The sequence below is a fragment of the Brienomyrus brachyistius genome, chromosome 3, assembly GCF_023856365.1.
Source record: "Brienomyrus brachyistius isolate T26 chromosome 3, BBRACH_0.4, whole genome shotgun sequence".
NCBI lineage: Eukaryota > Metazoa > Chordata > Actinopteri > Osteoglossiformes > Mormyridae > Brienomyrus > Brienomyrus brachyistius.
This window is the reverse complement of record NC_064535.1, coordinates 25,794,366-25,817,196: the sequence shown is the minus strand read 5'-3', so window position 1 is coordinate 25,817,196 and position 22,831 is coordinate 25,794,366. Positions and strand designations below refer to the sequence as shown.

Below are 22,831 nucleotides of genomic sequence, written 5' to 3'. Positions count from 1 at the left end.
AGAACACTTCCATAATGACATTTCGGTTACAGAGCTGCTGGGTTTGAGTGGCTATCTCTATGACTTGTGGTCTTTTTGTGTTTCCTGAGCAATGACCTGTGAAATGAACATCCTACGCGGGCACGGCGAGAAAAAGGAGCTCTCTGGCAGAAACACTCAGCCTCAGAAGCGCGGAACACGTCACGCCACGCAGGGACTGGCTCCCAGGTAGCCCCAAATCAGCCAGGCGGTCCACATAATCAACGATCGCCATCAGAGGGAGTCATTTTCAGCTAACAGGGCCACGGTAACTGCCGGAGTTCAGGCCAAAGAGGGAAGATTCTCCGCCTGCCTGTGACAAAAATTGGATGCTTTTCTGGGTCGTTCCCCGACTCACCCTTTGTGATCTCTGATTCTGGCCACCCTCCATTCGGAGGAAAACTAAAGATAGAACTCATGCATAACAGAGGAAACGTACAGTTGAAGGCTGTGTGTGTGGAATGTAGAATTATGAGGTGATCGTGATCATACGTGATCAGTGGTCATTGTTGACACACCACAGCACACAACCACAAAATGTGTCCTCTGCATTTAATCCATATATGACATCATGACATAGCAGGGGGCAGCTAATTCACCACCCGGGGACCAGTGCTTGGGGGCGGTATCTTGCTCAGGGTACCTCATTGGTGTCTTGCTGGTCGGGTATTCAAACCATTCCCTAACCATTAAGCCACCATTGTGTGTGTGTGTGTGTGTGTAGTGGGGGGGGGGGACCTGTTCTGTCATTATGGGGATCATTTTCTCAGTCACCACAGGGGGAAATTCATTTTTATAAAATTCTGTGAATTCTGCAATCAAAAAACTAAATCTGACAAAACTATTTTGTTTGGTTACTTATGGTAAAGGTTATGGGTTAATGTTGTCATTCGGATTTGGGTTTTGCTCATAGAAATGAATGGATGGTCCCCACAAAGCCTGTGTGTGTGTGTGTGTGCGCATGTGTAGGGGGGACAAAACTATGAGCCAATAAGAAGGTATCCTGCACCAACACAACAAAACGGGGATGTAGACAAGCCCCTAACCCTGATGTCAAAACACCTCTGGGGCTATTCCCACATGCCCCCCCCCCATCACAGTCACCGGCAAATAGAAGGGTCTGGTTTGAATTTTGGTATGGGAAAGGGGGAGGACACATAGATTCTGATCGATGACGGCTCGGAAATGTTAATCCTTTCACAGGTCACAGTCTCCACCCCCCCAAAAAGAAAAACATTTATGCAGTTGGATATGTTTACTGATGCAATTCATCAATGTGTCGCTTGAGGCCAAGAGCACCAGGTTCGACTGAGCCAGCCACCTGGTCCGTATGCATCGCAGCACCTGCTGCCCATTACTAATCATGAGTTTTGCAGGCACTCACCCTTCCTGTCGGTCTTATTTTAACAGCTCCAGCCCTCTCAAGGTGGCTGTCTGACACTGAGCTTCCACAAACCTCCTTTGGCCCATTACTGGCTGTAAGATTATCACACATATGGGGAACATGTGTGAGTCCCATGCCGTAACGAGCTCGACTTCTCCCAGGCTTCTTCTATACTGCCATTTCTGTAAGATGGCCACGTTTGATCCAATGCTTTTCTTTCCCATTTTTCTAGCTTTGTGTTATGCAACAATAATGTTGGGCAGGTTACATAACGCTCTTATGGCAAAAGCTATCAGACTTAGTAGATCACACGGTCTGCAGTCCGTTTGTTTGTAAACACTAGCAAATATGTCGAAGGCGCAGCGCTTTAGGAACATTGAGAAGAACGTTGCGTGGAAACCTGGGACGCTTCACTGGGAGGATGGGATCCCATGCTGAATACTGTCATTTTAGTCGTGAACAAGCAGATCTCCAAGGCTGTAAGCTTAATACCACACAAACATCAACCAATGTCTATAATCTCAACAGTCCAGAAAGTCTTTGGTCAGAGTGGGATTGAGTGTTCATTTTGTGTATCCATGTTATCCTGAGCACACTGTGCAGTTTCGCTGCTGTGCTGTCCTCTGTTTCACATGTGGTTGAGTTCCCTCCCTGGAAATGGCAATGAAGACTAGGGATGAAGGGGTATCCGTCTCATCACTGGACTCTCATAGCTGCCCGCAAAGAAGCATTGCAACAAACACCACTGTCAAGAAAGTGTCCCATATGGGGGGGTTTATGTCTCACAGGGGACAGTCCCTCCTTCTCTGCGCAGCAAACATAATAGAGGACTAAGACACTGTGCTTGAGGAAATAAAACTCACACCAACTTCAGAAAAACACACGGGAAACAAAAAAGTATGCATTTTTTAGCCCAATTCCACAGCAGTGTCACATCCCACTCCAAACCTGACTGCTTCTCAGGCACACAGCAGAGTGTTTACCTGCCCACCAACTGTTCCTACTCAAGAAAGCAGTGAAGATAAACACGAGTGAGTCACCGTCTGTAGACAATGGCCACCATCAAGGTGTCCTTCAGGTCTTCCTGCTGTGCCGAGTCACCATTTAAGAACATGCCCACATGCTTGCATACCGTGAATCAAATGACGTGACAACTCACACTTTTCCTTTCATTAGAATTCCAGCAAATAACCCCAACACAACTACCAAAGGCCCTACACTGTGCCATTCCATTTGCATTTCCATGGCAATAAGAGCTGGAGTTTTCCACCGAAGAAGTGCAGCCATCCTGTAAGTGGGGGTTGCGCAGACATACGTCCAGAACCCTTCTGGGCTGACCTGCCATCGAAAATAGTCTGAATAAAAATGTCAGGAACGTCTGTGCATAAAAACACAGAATAAAGGAACACGGTGCCATCAGTTGCCCTGGAAACAAGGGCAATGGATGGGGGACTGAGTGGTTGGGTCCATTTACCTGGACACATTACCGATTAGCTTCATTCTGGTAAAAAACACCGCCTTTCATTGGAACGAAAGGTCAGGAGGAACCTGGAAAGCGAGTTGCAGCAGGTCCGCTGTCGTCAGACCACCGGGGCTTTGGAAAGTTTATTCATTACAATCCCCACGCTTGGAGAGCGCAGGATGTACAGCGGACCCATCCCTCAGGGAAATCTGCCAGTGACGTTCAGTTACACTTCCTCTTCGAAGGGGGGGAGGTTCTAGCTGAGCACAGAAAACGTTTTTTCACACCGGCACATCACCTCCCGTCGACAGAGGACAATCTCTCCGCTGTAACGCAGGAGGACACAAGCCCAAGTGACAGCTTTTACTTTCACCCACTGCGACCCATTTGCCAGGAAAAAAAAGTAAAGCTTCTATATTTAGAGCAGGCAAAGTTGATTTTGGAAAGAGCCTGGGCCCCTCGCTCTTCTGTCTCCTTAACTCATTTCGTCCAAACGGAGGATGAGACCAGAATCATGAAAAAGTGAACAAGTAGCATGTGAGAAATATAACTCCATGTTCAACTCCAATTTACACTTACCATGTTCAACTTATGGCGAATTACAGGACAACCAAATCTAAATGCTAATAATTGAACGCAGGTTGGTTATTAGGAGCATCGGGTGAACAGCCAAGATGAGAAAGAAAAAGCTGCACCCTAAACACATCGTTTCTAGTCTTTTTTTTTTTTTTTTTAAATAAAAAACAGTATTCAGGCCAGTGACACAATGACACGCCCCTCTCAGTCTGGAATGAGTATTTCCCTGAATGGCATTCCATAAGTCAACCAGGCACTGTTGGAATGTGCTTCCATGCACTACAAATCCTTTTTTAATTTGTTAATCAATGTTTATATTAAGGTTGGGGGTGACAAACCAAAACAATGCTGTTATAGTGATATTAAACATTCTCAAGAATTAATTCAGACATAGAGCGATGTTCTGAATGCAAAAAATATATATTTATTTTTAAATGTTAATAATGAATCTAACGCTCATCATTATTATTATTCATCGCTTTCTCGCACAGTTTGACGCTTTTGCCATTTATACAACTGTGCATTCTGGGAATTTCCAAGGCTAGCTGGCCTATGCATTTTGCCCATTTATCCAGTCTTGTACTGCAAATTATTCCAGGGATAACTAGCTGGTTCAGAATGACATCGATACAAAAGGAAATAAATAAATGAACACACATGAACACAGGACAGAGGCCACACATGAAAATAAATAAAAAGTGCTTTAATTCTATAAATAACTTAAATGCATGAGTATCACAGTCGAAAGACTTATCTGAAATTCCATTTACTTTGTTTGATTGTGATATGATTGGCTTTCATCAACACAGGACAGAGGCCATCACGTTAAGCTCAAATGGTTTGCTGTGAAATTTTTGCATTGTCCACCGTTAAGGACAAAGATGGCGTGCAGAAGCCCCCACTTCTGCTCAGTGAGCCGATTCCCCATCTGGCTTCGTGCTGCCGGCTCTGAGGGCCACAGACACATGTCTCCGAGTTACTCCTGGAAGCGCCCGCCGCCGTGGGGGTCGCCTTCCATAAAGCAGTGTTCAGGACGCTAATGGGGGCCCCTGACAACTGCGTGCTCATGTTCTGGAGCCCCCTGTCAAACGCGCATGGCGACTGCACCCCAGAAAACTGAACATCACACAAACCCCAAGGGATAAATGATCAAAACAGATGTCTGTGAGCCACTCTCTGAGTGACAGCCCCCCAAGCATCTATGCAGAATCTGCACCTCAAGGCACTCAATGCACCGTGATAGGCCTGGAGAGATCCTCACTGAAATGGGCTGTGGCTTCCTCACATCTTTTGGCAGCACCATCCTGACGTGACCAAATATCAAGCTCAAGCACCATGCTGGCACCATTTGATGGCATCCAAATCCAGAACGAACATGCACCCTCTAACTGCTGGCATCCCATGCAGAATGTCCCATGCTTCGGTCCCCGTGGATCCTGGGATAGGCCCCAGACTCGCAGCAACCCTATGCTGGATAAGCAGACTGACCTATGGATAGACACTCTCTTCAAGTTAAATCGCATTCCTCATCATAGGATCGCAAGGCAGGCCCCTGCTTTCTCTCAATAGAAATCTCAGGTCCCAGTGAATTGTTCGTGAAAAGGTCCCTTTGCACAATGTGTATGTGTGGAGAGTGTGTGTCTGCGTGCTGCTTCCAGCTAACCAATGAGATAAGAGCCACTTGTGTAAGTAAATACTTCACTGTGAGTCACCTCAAGCAACGTTGCAGGCCAGGGCTTTGAAGTGCAGAAGGGGGGTGGGGTGGGTGTGTAACGGCACACAGCTTTGCACTACAACTATTTGGCACACACCCTTGTCCAGGGAGACACCCTGGGCTTTATTCGATTTCCTTTGTATTCAAGGGAAGATTTAAAGCTCCTTTCCTATTGGGAAGAAGAGTATTTGAAGGAGTAACAGCAGTGAAGCATCTGGAACTCCAAGCCATGACAGCATCTTTTTGCTCTTTCTAAAAGACTAGTCAGTGGGAGGGGCTATTGAAGTCATCCTCATGTATTCTGGTCATGATCCTCCCTTCCACATGAAGTTAACTGTGCTCTGGCCCCAGCTCACATGACCTTGCTTTTCTGCGTGACTCTCCGCACTGACGCCTTGTTTACACTGGGCTTTCTGCTGTCTTGTCCCAGTTAATCCACCAGCATACCGCTACATGGTCTGCAGCTAAGCCCTGGCAGCTGTCAGTCACTCAGGGGCTCAGCCCACAGGGACTGACAGAGAGACAAGCAGACACTTAGAGATGGGGGGTGTGCCATTAAGGCGAGACACAGCCACACGTGAAGTCTTCACCAGTATAAAGGCTCTATTATAGATTTTAATTTAAAAATATATATTTTGCACACATACACACACAAAATAGTCAGCCACCAGCTTAACTCATATTTACCGCATGACAGTCGACATGAAGCCCCATTCCAAGACCAGGACAAAAAGTTAGCAGAGGAAAGCCACTTGCACTGAAAAAAATTCACAGTGATAGGGAAAGGAGCAGTGCATTCTGGGTAAGTCAGCTTTTTCACATGATTGGCCATGGCCGCAGCTGACATGACAGTGGGACAGTGTGTGACACCTAAAGACAGCTTCCCCACCAAAACTGTCATAGTCCCTTCACGGCCTAAGATGGGAAATATTCTGAGGAATATTCTAGATGCATATGCACGCGCATGTAAACAAAATTCACTACAGAATCTAGAGCAGATTTGATAATGAAACTCCAGTAATTAACCGCAAAAGAAAATTATCCCATGTCATTTTTTTAATTCAACAAATTAAGTTCTCTTCTTGCAGAAGACAAATCTAAGCGACAGGTCCTGTGAGGCAATGACTCAATGAATTCGGTTCAATTCAATTCAATTTATTTTCCCAATATAGCTGCACCAAGGAGCCAAAGATCAGATGTCCTGAAATACAGACTTGCAAGTATTCTTTAAAACTGTGCAAAAAGAAAGAGCTTAAGAAAATGACCCCCCAACATCCATCCATCCATCATCCAACTGGTGATTCAGTACAGGACCACAGGGCGTCTGGAGCCTGTGCCAGGAAGTACAGGGCACAAGGCAGGGGATAAGATGCTAATCCATCACAGGGCACATGCACACATAAAAATACTCTACTGGCAACTCTTTGGATAGAGGAATACCTCTCCATACACAATGAGCAGGGGTGGGATTCAACTTCCAACAGCGCTACCCACTAAAAAACGCAAACTGGTACAACAGGCATCCCTCTGAGTCCCCGGCTCCCACTGATCTCTATATTAATACATAGCGATACAATGAGAAGCTTCAAGAGTACAACTGTCCCACCCACAGAGATGAAGGAGTGGGGGGTAGAAGTGGCAGGGAGGTGGGGGCACAATTATGCACACTGGCAAAAATGGTCAGATCCAGAAGGCTTGATTTTGTTGGGTGACAACAGGGACCCACACAGAAGCAATATCGGAAATGACAGGCGCGACGAAATCCTGAGAGACCGTACACTCCACCCCAAGAACCACAGAAGAAGAAGACCACATGCCAGGTCACACTTTAACCCGAATCATTCCTTTTTATATTCAGGAAAGCATCACCGAGCTCAGTCAGTACCACCTACGTCTGTAACAAGTGAAGCCACAATTCCGCCTAAATGTAGTAGTTTGCTGAATTAGCATAAGAGTCAGGTATGAAATAGACTGAAGCTGATATCGGCACAACTCAGTGCCCTGCTCTGATATTTCTATCTGCAAGGAAGGAGACACAGGGAAGGTTATCAAATCATGATAAGATGGAGAACAACCCTCGTATGAGGTTGGTTTGTTTGTTATACTTATTTTCAATCAGTATTAGAGAAGGAAGATTTGCATTATGGGATTCAGGGAAGTCTGAGTGGGAATATCCATGGTCAAAATGGAGATGTTTCTACAGTCCCACTTAGATAACTGTCTAGGTGTTCACAGAAGGTTCACAGACAGATGGCAAGGCCAATGTGGACGATACCACCCGGTGCAAGATAATGACAACACCATATTAAAAAACATTGTGAAAGCAAGACTTCAGTTGCCCCAAGAATTTCCCCATCATGAGGCTTGGATGGATACACCTTCTAACAGCATGGGCTAAAAAAATGCGACCCATGTTAATAGGCATCCCATAGTGACTGGGATCCAATGTTGATGTGTAACTGGTAGGTGACCGAGAGCAACCAAAAGCCAGCACCTTCCTCAGCCACAAGGGCTTATAGGAGTAGGGTTAACCGTCACCACCACACGAGAGATGAGAGACTATGCAAAGCAACGAAATGAGATCAAGCAAGACCCTTTGAGGTGTGGGTGATGTTTATTTGAGGATAGAGCGCGCTATGGTATGTTTACTTGGGTGGACATACGCATTGACAAGAACACAAACATGGTATGTACTGGGGTGTGTGTGAGAGCAGGTCCAACCAAGGTGAATAATAGATGTCCCAAGCGTTTGCTTCCGAATGAGCGGCTCTACTGCACCTCCCCGGGGCAGAGTTGGCACACAGCCCCCCCACTCCCTTCCTCTCCCCTCTGCTCCTCTTTCTCCTGCATTTCTCTGCTCCGCTTCTCCACCCACAGCCCTGTGGCCCCGCAGCCTCGCCCGTCTCACAGCCCAGCACATGAATATTGATGGGCGGCGGGAACAATCTCATCTCTCTTGCCCGGCAGCGTCCTTCCTTTTCCGCATGCGACTTGGGGCCCCGGGGCCGAGCCAGGGGGCGGTCTCAAAGGCTTATTCAACAGCTCTCCTCCGGACCCCAGCTGTCCCCCCCCAGTGCTGGGTGGGAATAAGGCCCCATTGAGAAGGCTGATCCAGGAAACAGCCTGCCACTGTACACCCCTGGGGTCCAGTTTCACTCCCAGAACCACAAGGGCTGGGTTCGTGGGCCGAACATCACCTACACAGCAATCAAGTGGTGAACAAAACCGTGGCAATATGATGCGGCATCATCTCAGCCTACAGTACCCCGTTGCTGTTCCGCTACAGAACAAACAGGCAGCCCACCTGTTCCTCTTTTCCCACTCAAAAAAAAAAAAAAACTTTCCCACTTCAGAAAGGCCACACGCAAAGGCTGAAAACATAGTATTTATAAGGTAAGACGTTTTATACACCCGGACAACACAATATCAGCACTACGAAACCTTCTGAAAGCTGGTAAAACTGTCTAAACTGAGCCAGATGGGAGGAACAGGGGAGCTCTGCTCCATGCCGAGAATGACCACAGGAACCGCAAGTGGGTTTTAATTCTCTGAGATTAGCATTTAATTGAGACCCTTTTCCGGTAGGTTGGATCTCTCAGAGAAATGGGGCATGGCAGGACTTGTTACGCAATACCACCACAGCAGTATCATGAAAAAAATTAAGAAAAAGGCAAGTGATATTAGGAGAGCAGGAGCAGCACACGAAAGCCCTAACCTGATTCAGACACCAGGGGCAATGCTGCAGCACCATTTTGGGCAAGTGATCACTTAGTTCAGCAACCTATTCAGTTCTACATCCGTGTGACCTCACCTGGCCATCTGGTCCTGACAGCAAACAAGTTCTGGCAAACATGGCAGTTCCTGAATGCTAATCTGCTACACAGTGATAGTGGGAGAGACTGTATCTCCTACAGGTAAAAGCCATCTGATCCAGATATTCCACGACCCTCATATGTCCTGCACTGGCCCAACACAGGAACCTGAGATATTAGCGGGATATTATCTCAGTTAGCCTCAGTATCCTATCTTGTTTAGCCTGCCGCTCCAGGTGTACTTCTGCTGGGAGGCCTGGCCGCACCCGGACTCTCTCGACACGTTTACCACATCTGCGTTCCCCCGGCAAATCGTAGCAGAGAGCTTCCCCTTGGACATTGCCGACCTCAAAGAACGTTCCAGAAAATTTCGTGGGGTGATAAAAATAACCAATAACGGTCACTGTACTTCACAAGAAGCAGCAGGAGGCCTCCAGTGCACTGTGATCCACGTGTTGTGTCTTTCACATCTACAGCAGGAACAGCCAAGAAGTGTGTTGGGGGGGGGGGGGGATAACTGGGGGGTTCCTTCTGACGTATGCGGGGGGGGGGGGGGGGAGTGGGGACAGTGGTTTCCATGGCAACCCTGAGCAAGACTTGGAGCGACGTGAAGGAGCGAACTGGTGGGCGCTGTCCTCGGGCTATCAGAAGAGTGAGAGGGGGCTGGATGGTTGGGGTGGGAGCCTGGATTTTGGATGGAGCTGATAGGAATGCGTGGCTGCTGGCCATTGGATATCCCCACAAGATGACGAGAAGGATGAGGATGGGCACAACAGAAGGAAAGAAGGAGGTCACGAGCTTGGCATTGCTTCCCTTAAATTCAAATTGAATAAAGGTCTTTCCTGCAGGCATGGCCCTGGAAGCTGCGGGGCTATCTTCATAACACTGGGTGGCCCTGATCCAATACAGCTGCCATGAATAATTTAGAAATTGGGTGCGGACGATTATCATCATCATCAATGTCATCAATCAATCTGACACCCATAAACAGGGAGAGGGAATGAGATCCTTCTGGGAGGCAGGATGAGACTGATGCCCACGCAGAGGGGATAAACACTGGCAGCGTGGGAAACCTGATCTCAGCTTGGGAGTGGAATCTCCGTCAGCACCACTCAGCGAGAGAGTGCAGTCAAGCTCCCCATTAGTGTGCCCCTGCCACCTTCCCTTCTCGTAGATCATGTCACACTCTCCACTAAAAACACACCTCGCTAAATCTCCATCGCCTCTCCTCCCACCTTCCACGATGCTGGCCTTCCTACAGAGTCAATATACGTAAAGTCACCACAGTGAGGCTACATTTACACTAAAAGGGAGAGGGCAACTGGGGCGGGATTCCGTACTCCATAAGCTTTCCAAGGAAATGGGAAAAATGTGCCCCCACCTTCCCTCCCAGCCTGGGTGAGCAAAGCGGTACAGTGAACAAGGCGTGAAAGCGGTACGGCCAAGTCAGGTCTCACATGTCCAGGATTGGTCATCAACAGTGTGTCATCACAACTGAGGGTTTCCACGATCCTGTGCATATGCTGTCATTGGTTCTGACCGAGCGTCTGACCTATACTTTTTCAAGGGAGAACATGAAGCCTTAGTATGGCTGCCCACTTGTGGTGTTGTGGTGGTGGGGGGTGTAAATGCTGATCTATTCATGTAATGTCAGGCATTCACCAGTGCTGCCGCAAAGAGCCATGACAACTGAAGATTAGTGATTTGGGTAGCCAATTTCACCCAGGACCTGGAGTGCAGGTCTCACCCTCCATGCCAAACTCTGCTATTGGCCCCTTGTCACTCCATGAGAATTCGAGGGACATGAGCGAACACAGAACTCACCAAAGCGCAGAATTTAACATGTGCTGTGGAGCAGGACAAGGCAGCGGTCACTCACAACCCACTGGATTTAAAGAACCCTGTTCCACCACAAGACCTGGACACAACACCGCACATGGCTGGTGTTGGCAAACTCCCAAGGCAAACAATCAGGCAAGAGCTAGATGGTCCCATCAAAAACACCATTAAGGCTGAATTAGACACCACAGTTATTGTTCCCCTTGCTCTGCTTCATGCTTAAATTTATTTTACTTGGCAAATGATCACTGTATCCTTCTAAACCAAGAGCTTCTGGACTCTACTACTCAAGTGACACTTGACCCAATTTGGCCCTTCTACATAGACTAAACCCCAGGAAACACCTATCAAAGTACCACCCTGGGCCCTGTAACTAATATTTCTCCTTCACCAAGATGGTCAGAGGTACTGTGGAAGTCAGGTGCCAGGATAAGGTGACAATCCCGTTTGGGACGTTTGAGTGTAACCCTGCTTTTCCTCACTAGAGGAAGACTCCATGATTTCACACTCCCTAAGTCAGCGGTTCTGAAACTTGGTCCTCGGGACCCACTGCCCTGCTTGTTTTCCAGCTATCCCTGCCCCACACACAAGTTCCAGCTGTCTTTCAGCTTCTCATTGACTGAACACACCTGATCCAGGTAATTAGCAGTGTGTAGGGCAGGGATAGCTGGAAAACAAGCAGAGCAGTGGGTCCCGAGGACCGAGTTTGAGAACCACTGCCCTGAGTTGACATAAAAGGCTCTCTTGACTTAAGGCACTCAATGCTCTCACTTTCACATACTGAAGCCCCTAAAAGCCAAACAAAAAGATCAGCATGCCAGCCCCACAACCAAGGATCAGCCCAACATTCCCCGGCCCATATCCCCTGCCCACATCCAGCATCTTTTAACCCACTGTCACACCCAGTAAATTACAGGCGTGTACAGCAACACTTCATGCTTAGGTGGAACCTGAGGGGCGATTATAAAGGGATCATTAAACCCTCTAGTTAAGATATTCCTTCTCTGTACAGACACTTCAAACGGCTACTTGAAGTTCCACTCCAAAAGGGCTTTATTTACATCTTTTATCCACTGCATCCACAGTACAGGAGAGTTTTGAAGGACACACCGTTAAGGATATACTTCAGTAATGTACATGAGGCCCTAGTGAAACGTTCATTAAACTATCTTCCTTTTATGAAGGCAAAAAAAGAGAAACTAATACTTTTAATGGCACTTATTATACCTTATAAATGATTATATCTTATTATTATTTGTCTTAAGAAAGCATTATTCTTAAAAGACACATAATGGAATAATAGACTCCATATTCCACATGCCACTTGCTGAGAGAAGTAGACCACCTGTTACCGTCCTTTAATATCATGACATTTTCAGACACTTTCAAACCACCTGATACTGTCCTTTACAATTATGCCTCATTCACTGTTACTGTCCTTAAATATTATGACACTTTCAAACTCTTTCACCATCGCCCTTTCCGCTTGCTTTTTGTTCTTTTAAAAAGAAAAAAAAAGATTACATGGAGGTCATTAACATAGTTAACCGGTACAGGAGCAGGACAGACATACCCTTCATCATGCTTGGTATACAGCCATTGTGTTGTGCAATATTAAAGTACGATCCATAGCAGCCAATGATGGCATTCTACATAACCTTAAAAGCCAAACTGGGTCATAATTCACCACAGTACAAGCCATTCATAGTCACACTGCCAGTGTCACCAGCAACAAATGAAAGCAATCTCACAGCAGCCCCCCCCCCGCATCCCAGGTGAATGCAGAGAGGCCTGGGTGGAAAGAGACTTTACCAGGTTGGTAATACCACTCGGACACAGCCTCTTTTAAGCCTGTTGGGACATTCAGACATATCTGCCCCTGTTACACGCAGGTTCCCCCCAACACAGTGGGCGCAAACTATAAACATTCATTCTGTGCTTTCATGTTTCCCAGGACCAGCAGCCTAAAATGACACTCAGCACAAAAAGCATTCAATATGTCCCAGAAAGCACCAAGGATGGCAGAAGCACAAGAAAAGGTCAACCAGTGATGTCATTCTTCACCAACAATACCTAACAGTAGGTGAGCAGACTGTCCAAAAACGTGTTTGTCGTTTGTTTCTCAAGGGGCAAATTTTCGCTTGGCTGACCAAGGATGTTGGACAAACACTCATGCACCCTAACATGGGAATTCTGGCATTCATCTTAAGGACTGCTGATTCACGTTTGCTCTCGACACAGGCTGTGCCGATGCCTGTTGTTCTGCGACCTTGTGGTGGATGCCATGCGGAGTGTATGTTACAGCACAAACACAGCACAAAAAGACCTTAAAGCCACATACTGTAGAAAGAGTCTCTACACCAAAACAGATCATCGTTATAGAGCCGTCATTTCTGTCCAGACAATATGGAGGAAGGAAACATGGACACCACATTCATACACCAGCAGCAAATAATAATCCTTCATAGCCCAGGGAAGGCTTCAATTATCCATTGAGTTTGTTACCACAGCAAATCACATTTTCATGCAGCTGGGAAAACAACCTCTCCCGTGTCAGTTCAACAATTCACCAACCCCAGTAGATCGCATCAGAGACGTGAAGAAAACTCACAGGGCACAGTCCGGAGGTAGAGGTTGTCCCGGATGGTCTGTTGGAGCTCGTGGTCCACGGAGCCCTTCTGGAAGCGGAGGTTGAGGTAGCGCCGGAGGTCTTTGTCAACGATGCCTCCTGCAGAGACAGATAACGAGATAGTCTCAGTGGGGAACACCCAGGCTTCACTAATTGCTGTTTACTTTCCCCACTCCTTCAGCACCTTGACAACTGTCAGACCCAGGACCGGCGACAGAACAAACACATTTGTGGTGTAGAACCGGCTCAGGAAATGGCCCGCCACTCTCCTATTCTCTAATCCAGGAAAAGCTGCTTGTCGAGGAGGGTAAGGGCCATAATATACCCTCCACCTGGTGAGCAGATACATCTATGGACTCAGCAAGCCAGGAGTGTGTTTACTAAGGACGTGCTTGGGTAACACATACATCCGAAAGCCAATCCCTGAGATGGGATGGGGGGGACTCTGCTCCCCAGCCCCTCCCACTACACCTCCCCATTACACTCCAGTGATGAAAATATATGCTACAGACTGAAGAAATCACCGTATACTACTTCACTGGGAGAGGTGTGACTAGGGCATATATCTGTGGGGGGGGGGGGGTGATAGGCATGTCTTATTTTATTCGCTAAAAACTGTATTTTCCTATTAGATGAAAGATAGTTATAAGACGTGTGAGCCCCCTCCAACCCCCAGATGTGCAGAAGCAAACCAGGATAATCGCTCAGCCTTTCGGGTCTAAATTATAAAACACTGCAACTGCCATCCGGCATGCGGAGAAACACGGACGCGATAAACACGGAGCTGCCAACCGCCGTCTTCTAACTAAGGACATTCGTTTGAAACCGTACCTGGCGATCGATTCAGATGGCGGGACAAATCTCCAGCCACCAGCAGCGACGTCCGGATTTTATACTTCAAAAGACCCGTCGCGTCAGCTTGACAACGCAAAGTGGCAAGCTTTAAAGCTTCACGGGGCTATTTTTTTTCTTTTTTGGACACACAGAAATAATACAATCTTTGGCAAGTGTTCCAGAGAGCAAGTTGAAGAGACATGCTCTAAAAACGTATCATCCAGTGGCAAAGACCCACAGAAACACACAGCACTCAACTGATGTTAATCAGGCATGTGGCAGAATAAATACATGCCGCTATGCAAAGGGTAGCCTGGGAGCCGCGCGCGCATCCCGCGAGCCAAGCGCGCGCATCATTACATCAACAGTCTGCCGCTTTTCAGGGGATCAATTAAAAGACAGGAAAAGATGCTGCAATGAAGCCAGGAGCTTCTCGCTGTCACCCACACACACATGCACGATAAGGATTAAAAAGCACTCTCACAAAGGCAGCTGACGGAGCTCTTCTCCAGCTGCTACAGATGTTCCCGGCCACCGGCCCGTGGCCGCCGTTCTTCTCAGGTAAATCTCCGGGATGAGCCGCTTAGATCGTTCCGTCGCTAACTCCCCTAGGGGTGGGAAAGGGAAGGGGCCCCGCGCTCACCACCCGGCGCCTTTCCCGTCCACGAGTTTGTCTCCCCGACGAGGTGGACAGCCTGCCCTGCGCGGTTAATCGGGTACGCGGCGGAGAAGAGAGAAACGGGGGGGGGGGAGAGAAGGAGAGACGGCGAGTGTCGGGGAGGCAACAGAGGAAGAAGCGCTCTGCCTAGGGGGACCTAGCGCTGCGATAGCCTGCATCTGATTGGACGACCAGGCTCCGGAGGTCCTGGAGCGCCCCCTTTTGGTGGCTTTGGGCACTGCGACCGGCACGCGGTCCAATATCCCGGCGTCGTGTGAAATCATCGCGCAGAGACGTCGCTGGCATGTCTGCAAGTTTGTTGCCGATGAAGTCAGAAAAACCAATGAGACAACACGCCTATGTGGGGGAAAAAATGCATTCCGAAAAAATGACGGAGCTCCTAGGGCTGGAAAGGATTACTCCAAATCACAAATGCATCGCCTAGCATCCATTGGGGGGAGGGGTCGGCTTGGCACCCAGGGGACTGCCACCATCATGGAGTAGGAGCACAAGGTGACCCCTTGAGGGGGTGTACGTGCCCTTGGCGATGACTGAACCACGTAACATTAAGGCTGACCAGGTTGTGACCCCTGAAGTGCATAGGTACAGGCAACATACACACTCCTGCACTACAGATCCAACTGAGACCTACGACGGACCACAGGGCGGGCCCTGAACACAACGCAACTTGCTAAAGAAAACAGTGGATCACGGAGGTACAGCAAATGGAACCACAGAGGCACAGCCGGAGTCACCAGGGGCCCAGGGGATGGAGAAGCATCGCCAAGCGGGAGGAGCCAGGAGCCATTCCCCCAACAACCTCACACAGAGCAGCGCCGGCTGTTTGCTCGATCACGTCTGCTGCTGTTGGCCGATCGTATTTTGGGCGAAACCTTCCTTTTGTGTGTGTGTGTGCGTGCGAGACAGAGAGAGAGAGAAAGAGAGAGTGAGAGATACATCTGCCATACTGGAGATCCTTCAGGCGGGAGATGGGGAACACCTCAGTTGTTGGTTATTTCGTGCCGATTGGTGGGGATTAGAGCACAGCACTCGGCGGTGCTGCTGCCGTTTAACCAAGGCAGCGCTTGGATCCTTAAAGGGCCGCGCGTCATTGGGGAGACAGCGGCCGCTTCGTCCCAAGAGCATCAGGACTGATGCAACTCAGCGAAACTCACAGTTAAGGAGGGGTGAATCGCGGTGTCTTAACTGAGAATGATGGAGAATCTAAGCTCGTGCGTGCAGGGTTAATGATGGAAATTATCCCTCCCCCCCCCCAACACCCCAGGCACCACTCTCCAAATTTAGATATCGCACAAGGAGGGGGGGCACAGAAGGAACATCAGAGCTGGCTTTTAAGCCAGTAGAAAGTGTGTCACCAAAATATGCACTCAATCCAAGGCTCCACGACACTTTCAGGGTAACGAAAACCAGGCACTGGATAGCTATCAGCGCTCAGATCGCCTGGATTCGAACCCAGGACCGACAGTCCTCATGGGGCACTAGAGATAACACAGAATGCACCTGTTTTTCCTACAAGCAACGATCCTCGCACGCTCTGCACAGGAATTCCCCACTAACATGGCGAAAGAAGATGTGAGGTAGTGAAGCAGCTGGGTTGAGCAACATCTGCCCTCCTGTGCAGGGAGGTGATGCTACCAAACGTTAAATATCATCCAGCAGCCAGTCGTGTGTAACAACCCTACTCATTCAGCCTCACACCCCCCCCCCCACATGTCGTCACTACAGCCCAGTAGCTGTTATAATCTGCAGATGTACTGTTACAGTGAGACCTCATCACTGTCTGTCTGTGTGTGTGTTTGTAATTATTACATTGTGGGGACCAGATTTCCGGTCCCAACAAGGATACCAAGTGCAAACTTATACATTTCTGTGAATTCAATAAAAAAAAAACTCAAAATGCCAAAAGACTTGTATTTTCTTTGTAACTCATGGTTAAGGTTAGGGCTGGGTAGGGGTTGTCATCTTTGGGATTAAGGTTATCCCTAGAGAAATGAATGGAGAGTCCCCTTAAAGACGAATATGTGAAGTGTGCGTGTCACAAATTCAAAGACAGTCAGACAGCTGTTTGCTATTTTCCTTCTTATCAGATAAAGAGGGACAGCTGCATTCAGGACAGCATCTCCACCCCGAACACAGATTCCAGCCCCTTCCCATTCTCGCCGGAAAAATCACCACATTTTTCCGGAGGTGACCCGACTCTTATATACCCTGGCCCACCACACACACGCGCAAGATTAAATGGAGGAGCTGCCCCCCTTCCGTTCTCCCACCCATGTGGCCTACACTTGCTGATCACCGTGGAAACCAAGCCATCAGATGTACACCACAGGGAGCTTGACACCGCCTGCATGACAATACCGCCGCTGGGGGGGAGGGTCCACAGAAGACGTCCATGCTGGATTGCTGTTGAAGACCTAGCGGAAGCTTGCGGCACGAGCCCCGGTCTGTAAGCCGAGTCTCCACAGAGGAAAAAGGGCAGATCCCATACAAGACACCAAGAAACAAGCCAATGAAAGGAATATGCCGGAAGCAGTGAAGGCAGTGTCCCGTAACAGGGGCCTCCAAAATCCTCAAAGCCCCCACGGCATCAGCCCAAACCACAGATCCCCACTCATCCACAGTGAGGGGGGGACACAGGGGTGGCACCGAAGAGCCGATATGCTACACAGCATCAGCAACGCCGCCTGTAGGCAGCCTGTTGATGTTTTGGTCAGATGGCGCCCGGAGCGAGTTTAAACACTATGTGCAGTATCCCCGAGAGGCAGGCTTCCTCCGAGTGCGGGGAACTGTGACATCTGTGGGGAGAGAACCAAACGCCAGTGTGAGCAGATGCACACACTCACACATGCACATAGACACAAACACACACCAGGGCTGCAAATATATCATTTCGGCATCGTCATCACGACGCACACAGGCGCAATAATCACGTCGCATTTGTCGTCACCGCTTACTTGTGGCAACACTATTTGTTCTATTAGGCCATTGTTTATTTTGGGTAATTGAATCAATTTTTTTTTTTGTTTTCGAAAAAAAATTTTCTCGCGGAAATTCCACATGTTGCGATGTGATGTCATGCGGCCCTACGCACACATGCACAGATATGTACACACACGGGAGGGTTTATCTGCCATAAGTTCTGTGACCTCAGCTCAAATTCAAAGAGAAAACAGCCACCACCACCCCTCCCCCCCCCACTCGATTACAGTAATACACATTCAAAAACAGAATGGGAGAGGGCGGGGCACTTGAACTTCTTCCCAGTGTGAAAGCAGGGGCGGCTGTTTCAGGGGAGTCTATGCACGGGTTGCGGCCTCACAGGCACACAGTCAGCCACGAGTCCGGGGGGGGGGGGGGGGGGGTGCTGGGCTCCAACCACTTCTAAGCTTCAATTCAACAGCCACAAGCACAGGGTGTGCAAAAGTGGCCACCTGACGATGCCCCAGCAATCGCGCATAAACATGCACACACACGTCCTCTCGTGTCGCAGTAAATGCATACCTATTACCCCCTGCTGTGCCAAAATGGTCACCCAATCAAATATCACGCAGAGAGCAGGCAGGTGTTACCTAGAGAAAATCACGTGTAAATATGATGACATCAGGGTCGGAGAGCCAATGGCACGTCCCACAGAAGGCCAGGCTACGTACCAAGAGTCGGTGAGGCGTAGACACTTCTAGATCCCCTCTGCTCCCAGAGTGAGGGCACAGGTGACAAAATTCGCAAGTAAAAACAGAAGGCTAAGGCCAACATACTTCATGGCTGTTTCTATAATTACAGAGATGTACAGGTAGAATGTTGGTGTCTAAACTACCGACTGGCAATACTGGAGAGCAGCACATGGGGGTCTGTGTTTGCAGGCTGCACCATGCAGCCAGTCTGCAGCTCTGTTTGATTTGGACATCACAGCGGGAGACTGGTATGCACAGGATGGCGAATCAAGCGAAGAGCAAAACTGATAATTTGACGCGACTGTCAACTGTGCTACCCGATTACGGCACATGTACATGAAATGGCTGGGGGTGGAGAACTCAAAACAGTAAAAAAAAAAAAAAGAGAGAGAAAACAGCAGGCGGGCATCACCAAATAATCACAAATGGGTGGCCGCATCGTTACATCTCACTCCAGTTAGCTGTCAATCACGTTATTCATCCCGCTTGACTGGCAAGGTGCCAGCTCCGGTGATGACCTGGAAGAGGGGTGTAGAAGTGCTTTCAGATGCAAATTCACCCTCAAAGACTAAATGAACAAAAAAAAACACCCTCACGTCACAGGGTGCCTCTGTGTTTGCAGCATGTTCTGTTCGGTGTGTCGACTGTGTGACACTAACTAACGTGCACCCTTTTCTCACAGAATATCACAGTTACAGGAAAGAGAAGAGCTACTCTTGTAGCTCAAGCAGTAGACCATTGTGTCAGCAATACAAAGGTTGTGTGTTCAAATCCCCATGAGCACAAATAAATTATAACGCATCCCTGCCTTGTAAGTTACTTTGAAAAAAGGTGTCAGATAAATGAGTAAAATGTAGAGAGATGATGGATCATGCAGAGAGCTTGTTATAAATGGGATCAAAACACTACAGTTATGGCAGGGATGTAGAAATGAGACAAAACTGGCATTGAACCAATTGTTTGCATTGATTTGTTAGAATTTGTGTAGCTCCTGCCCTGTAATTGCTTAATCCTATACCTGGGAATTCATTGTAAGCACAGCCGAGCTGCACTTATGCTTAGTTAGCTCCCCAGTAGCACGTATGTTTGAAATGTGCCCCAATTGTATGTCGCTTTCGGAAAACAGCATCTGCTAAATGTGTAAATGTAAATTGGATTTAATTTACAAAGTCATTCAGACAGGAAGACCCCAAAGCTGTCATAGTCCAAACTGGCAATGTGGCAACATATAGTCTGTAAAGAAAAACACACACACACACACACACACACACACACACACAGTCACTCATGGGAGCTTTACTTATTCTGAGGGCAGATGACTGATTCAGAAAGACAGCCAATCAGATTGTAGAGTGGGTGGGCCCAAGCAAATACAGGAAATGACACCAACCAATCAGGTGTCTTGGTCCCGCCTCCTTTATTTGCTCTGAAGCAATCACTTTTCATTCTGCCCTCACACACACACACATACACACACACACTATCCCTAGACAAATTACAGTAGGATAAGCTGTGTTTAGCAAAGCAATCTCCTTATATAAAGCAAGAATGTCAGATCCTAACACATACATACTTAAAGATATTGTTCTGGCACCTTCTGTGTGTCAGGCTTGACATCTTCTCATATGCTCACAAGCAATTATCCTGCAATAAACATCCCTTCTCAGGGTAGACAAACAGATAACAGCATCTTCCCTCGTCCGTTTCTCAACCAAACCAGGTGCAGAAGATCCTTTGTTCACCCGAGGTGCCCGCTTGACGCTTAATCCCGTTTTCCCCCTTAAGGAAGGTGCCCGCAGCCCCTGTCTACATACTTCACGTCATCTTCTCAGCTCCATGACCTTCATAAAACTCCAGCAACTATACGACATCAGGCGGGGGGGTGGAGGGGAGCCAGCGGACGAGTTTTTCCAGGCGTGTCCTACTGGGCGAAGTCCCCTGGCTGACCCAGGATGCGCTGGAAGGATCGGACCTCCCAGGTGGCTTGGGAATGCCTGGAGATCCCCCCAGGTCAGTGACCTTGGAAAAAGGGGTCTAGCCAGTATGCACACTGCGACCACAACCCAAGGAAGTGCTTTAAAGGTGGGTGGATGGATGGTTATAAGTTCTAAACTGAGAGAGGGGAACGTCACCTCCCAGAGTCTGCCACTGGCGGATCAGCCCCCTGCTGCTGAAGGACATGAGAGCGGCAGGGGGCTTTGGTTCTGGGGTCAGTCACACACCAAGGGAAATACGAATCCACTCCTAATCCTAGTGAGATCAAAAGCATGGTTTTTCTGGGGAGTGCACATGAAGAAATCCGAAGAAACTGAGCTCATTGAGATGCTCCTCAGCCTCCATCGTCTCGGAGCTCGATTCCGCCGGCTGCTCCGCGGGCCCTCACCGCGACCCGCCCCTCAGACGTAATTCGATCATCTCCCTGGGTCACTCCCTAATTCTCCAGGACCAGCAGACCATCGGCGCCGGCATGATTAACAGCCCGGCGTGCGGGGCACGCAGACCGCTCTCACGCTGATATTAATGTGCGACATCACTGCTCCTCGCTCGCTGACATGCGACTTTTATTATTGCGCTAGGCAAATCGACTGCACCGCTCGCAGCGAGTCTGAGGGACGCCCGGGGCCACAATAAAGGCAGATAGCGGGGTATTAAAGCGCAATCGTGGCTGGTTCTTCTTCCTGCTGTATTCCAACGTCTTTGCCAGGTAGCCGTCCCGGGAAGGAACCTCGCTTTCAGGAAACCAGCAGAGTCTGACCAGTCTCATGGAGCCTGACACAGCTTAACATGAAACTTACATTTTATTACTGACCTTTTTGACAGATATAGGGGCTCTTTAATGCTCGGGGTTACCCAGACTAAAGCCCAGGGGCCTCTGCTAACTATGTTATAGGATTTGCCCCATATTGAAAAATGAAACGTCGTATCTCGTTTTGATCCAATATGTGACGCGACAGGTCCACCATCAGGGGCCGCTGCCCATGGTAATGAGCCTCTGAATATAAATCTACATCCCTAAGTAGGTCTCGCAGACATACTCCCTACATACAGAGTACTGCACACTAACAAACAAACTCATATGTGTTACCAGACAGAAGCAATGCGATCATGAGTGGCACACAGCAGATCATGCAGGGAGAGCACGGCACAAGGTGCTGAACAGCTCACACACAGACATAACAAGGCACGGTGAGGTGACAGACGTGACAGGGGAGGCATACAGAGAACTGACACGCATCCCACTCGAGAAAAGGCAACAGGTGAGAATACACACTCTTGCCCATTAAACTCCCAGAACAGCACTGCTGCACCAGGACCAATCAGAGTCAGCAGCCTCGGCCCCACCATCCAATCAGAAGTGACCCCCAGAATTTCACGCTGAGGTGCTGTTTTCTGCTGGGGTAACAGTGTTGTCGGCACATCCCCCCCAGAGGCCCCGAGCTGCAGCAGGCAGTCACGGTGAAAATATTTGCAAAGGCTTTAAACTCAACACAAGGCTTTTCACGGGGGGGAGTTCAGGTGTGTTTTACAAGTGGAATTCTGCACAGAGCATACGCAAAATACAATTTATGCAACTGTCGACGTGTGCTTTGCTGTCAGGGATCTTGCAAGCCAGCAACTGGACCTGCCTGGTACAGTGAGGATGGTTAAAAGTACATAAAATCTCAAGTTAAGCCAGTGTGAGGACAGTAGAATATCACTGCAGAATGACGATGGGCTCTCGCTCCGCCCCTGGCGATCCCGACTTAATCACAACCTTCAGACGAGCCGCATCAATATGCCAAAAGGACATGAGTGCACACGCTTACAGATGAGATGTTCCCTCGTTCTGGATATAGCCAGCCAGCCACCCCCTGGATGAAGCGCACAACCCGGTCGACCCTCCGAGGCTATGATGTTCGAGGTTCGGTGTCGATTTTCGGCAGCTGTCAGGAGGTTAATTAAGGATTCAGCGACAGCCAACTTCAAGCCTCCAGGTAATTAAGGCGGGCAAAACCCCTCCCTACAAAGAATAGGGAAAATAGATTACAGTAACGCCTGCAGCATGGACGGCTGCGGGGGCCACGCCCTATGTGAAGGTGACATAACCCAAGAGCCAAAAATCAGGAGGGTGTGATGGACTCCTAGTGCTACTGTGTTATTTGAAAGATCATTCATGGGTTCATGGTGTCCTTGTATGTGGCTTCTGCAAGGAGCAGAACGATCTCGGGTGGAT

The 22,831-nt window shown here is 48.6% G+C and overlaps 1 protein-coding gene across 15 annotated transcripts in view; it reads right to left on the bottom strand.

Moving 5' to 3' along the window:
• The window catches only part of magi2a (membrane associated guanylate kinase, WW and PDZ domain containing 2a), a 135,311-nt gene that overhangs the window by 85,381 nt on the left and 27,099 nt on the right, over positions 1-22,831 (bottom strand). For 14 of the 15 annotated variants that reach the window (XM_049008709.1, XM_049008710.1, XM_049008711.1 and 11 more), the window contains exon 2: positions 13,417-13,533. In XM_049008709.1, coding sequence (XP_048864666.1) covers positions 13,417-13,533 — 117 coding nt within the window. Of the gene's footprint in view, positions 1-13,416; positions 13,534-14,265; positions 14,383-22,831 lie in introns of those variants that run through there. The other variant, XM_049008720.1, reaches the window with a different exon arrangement.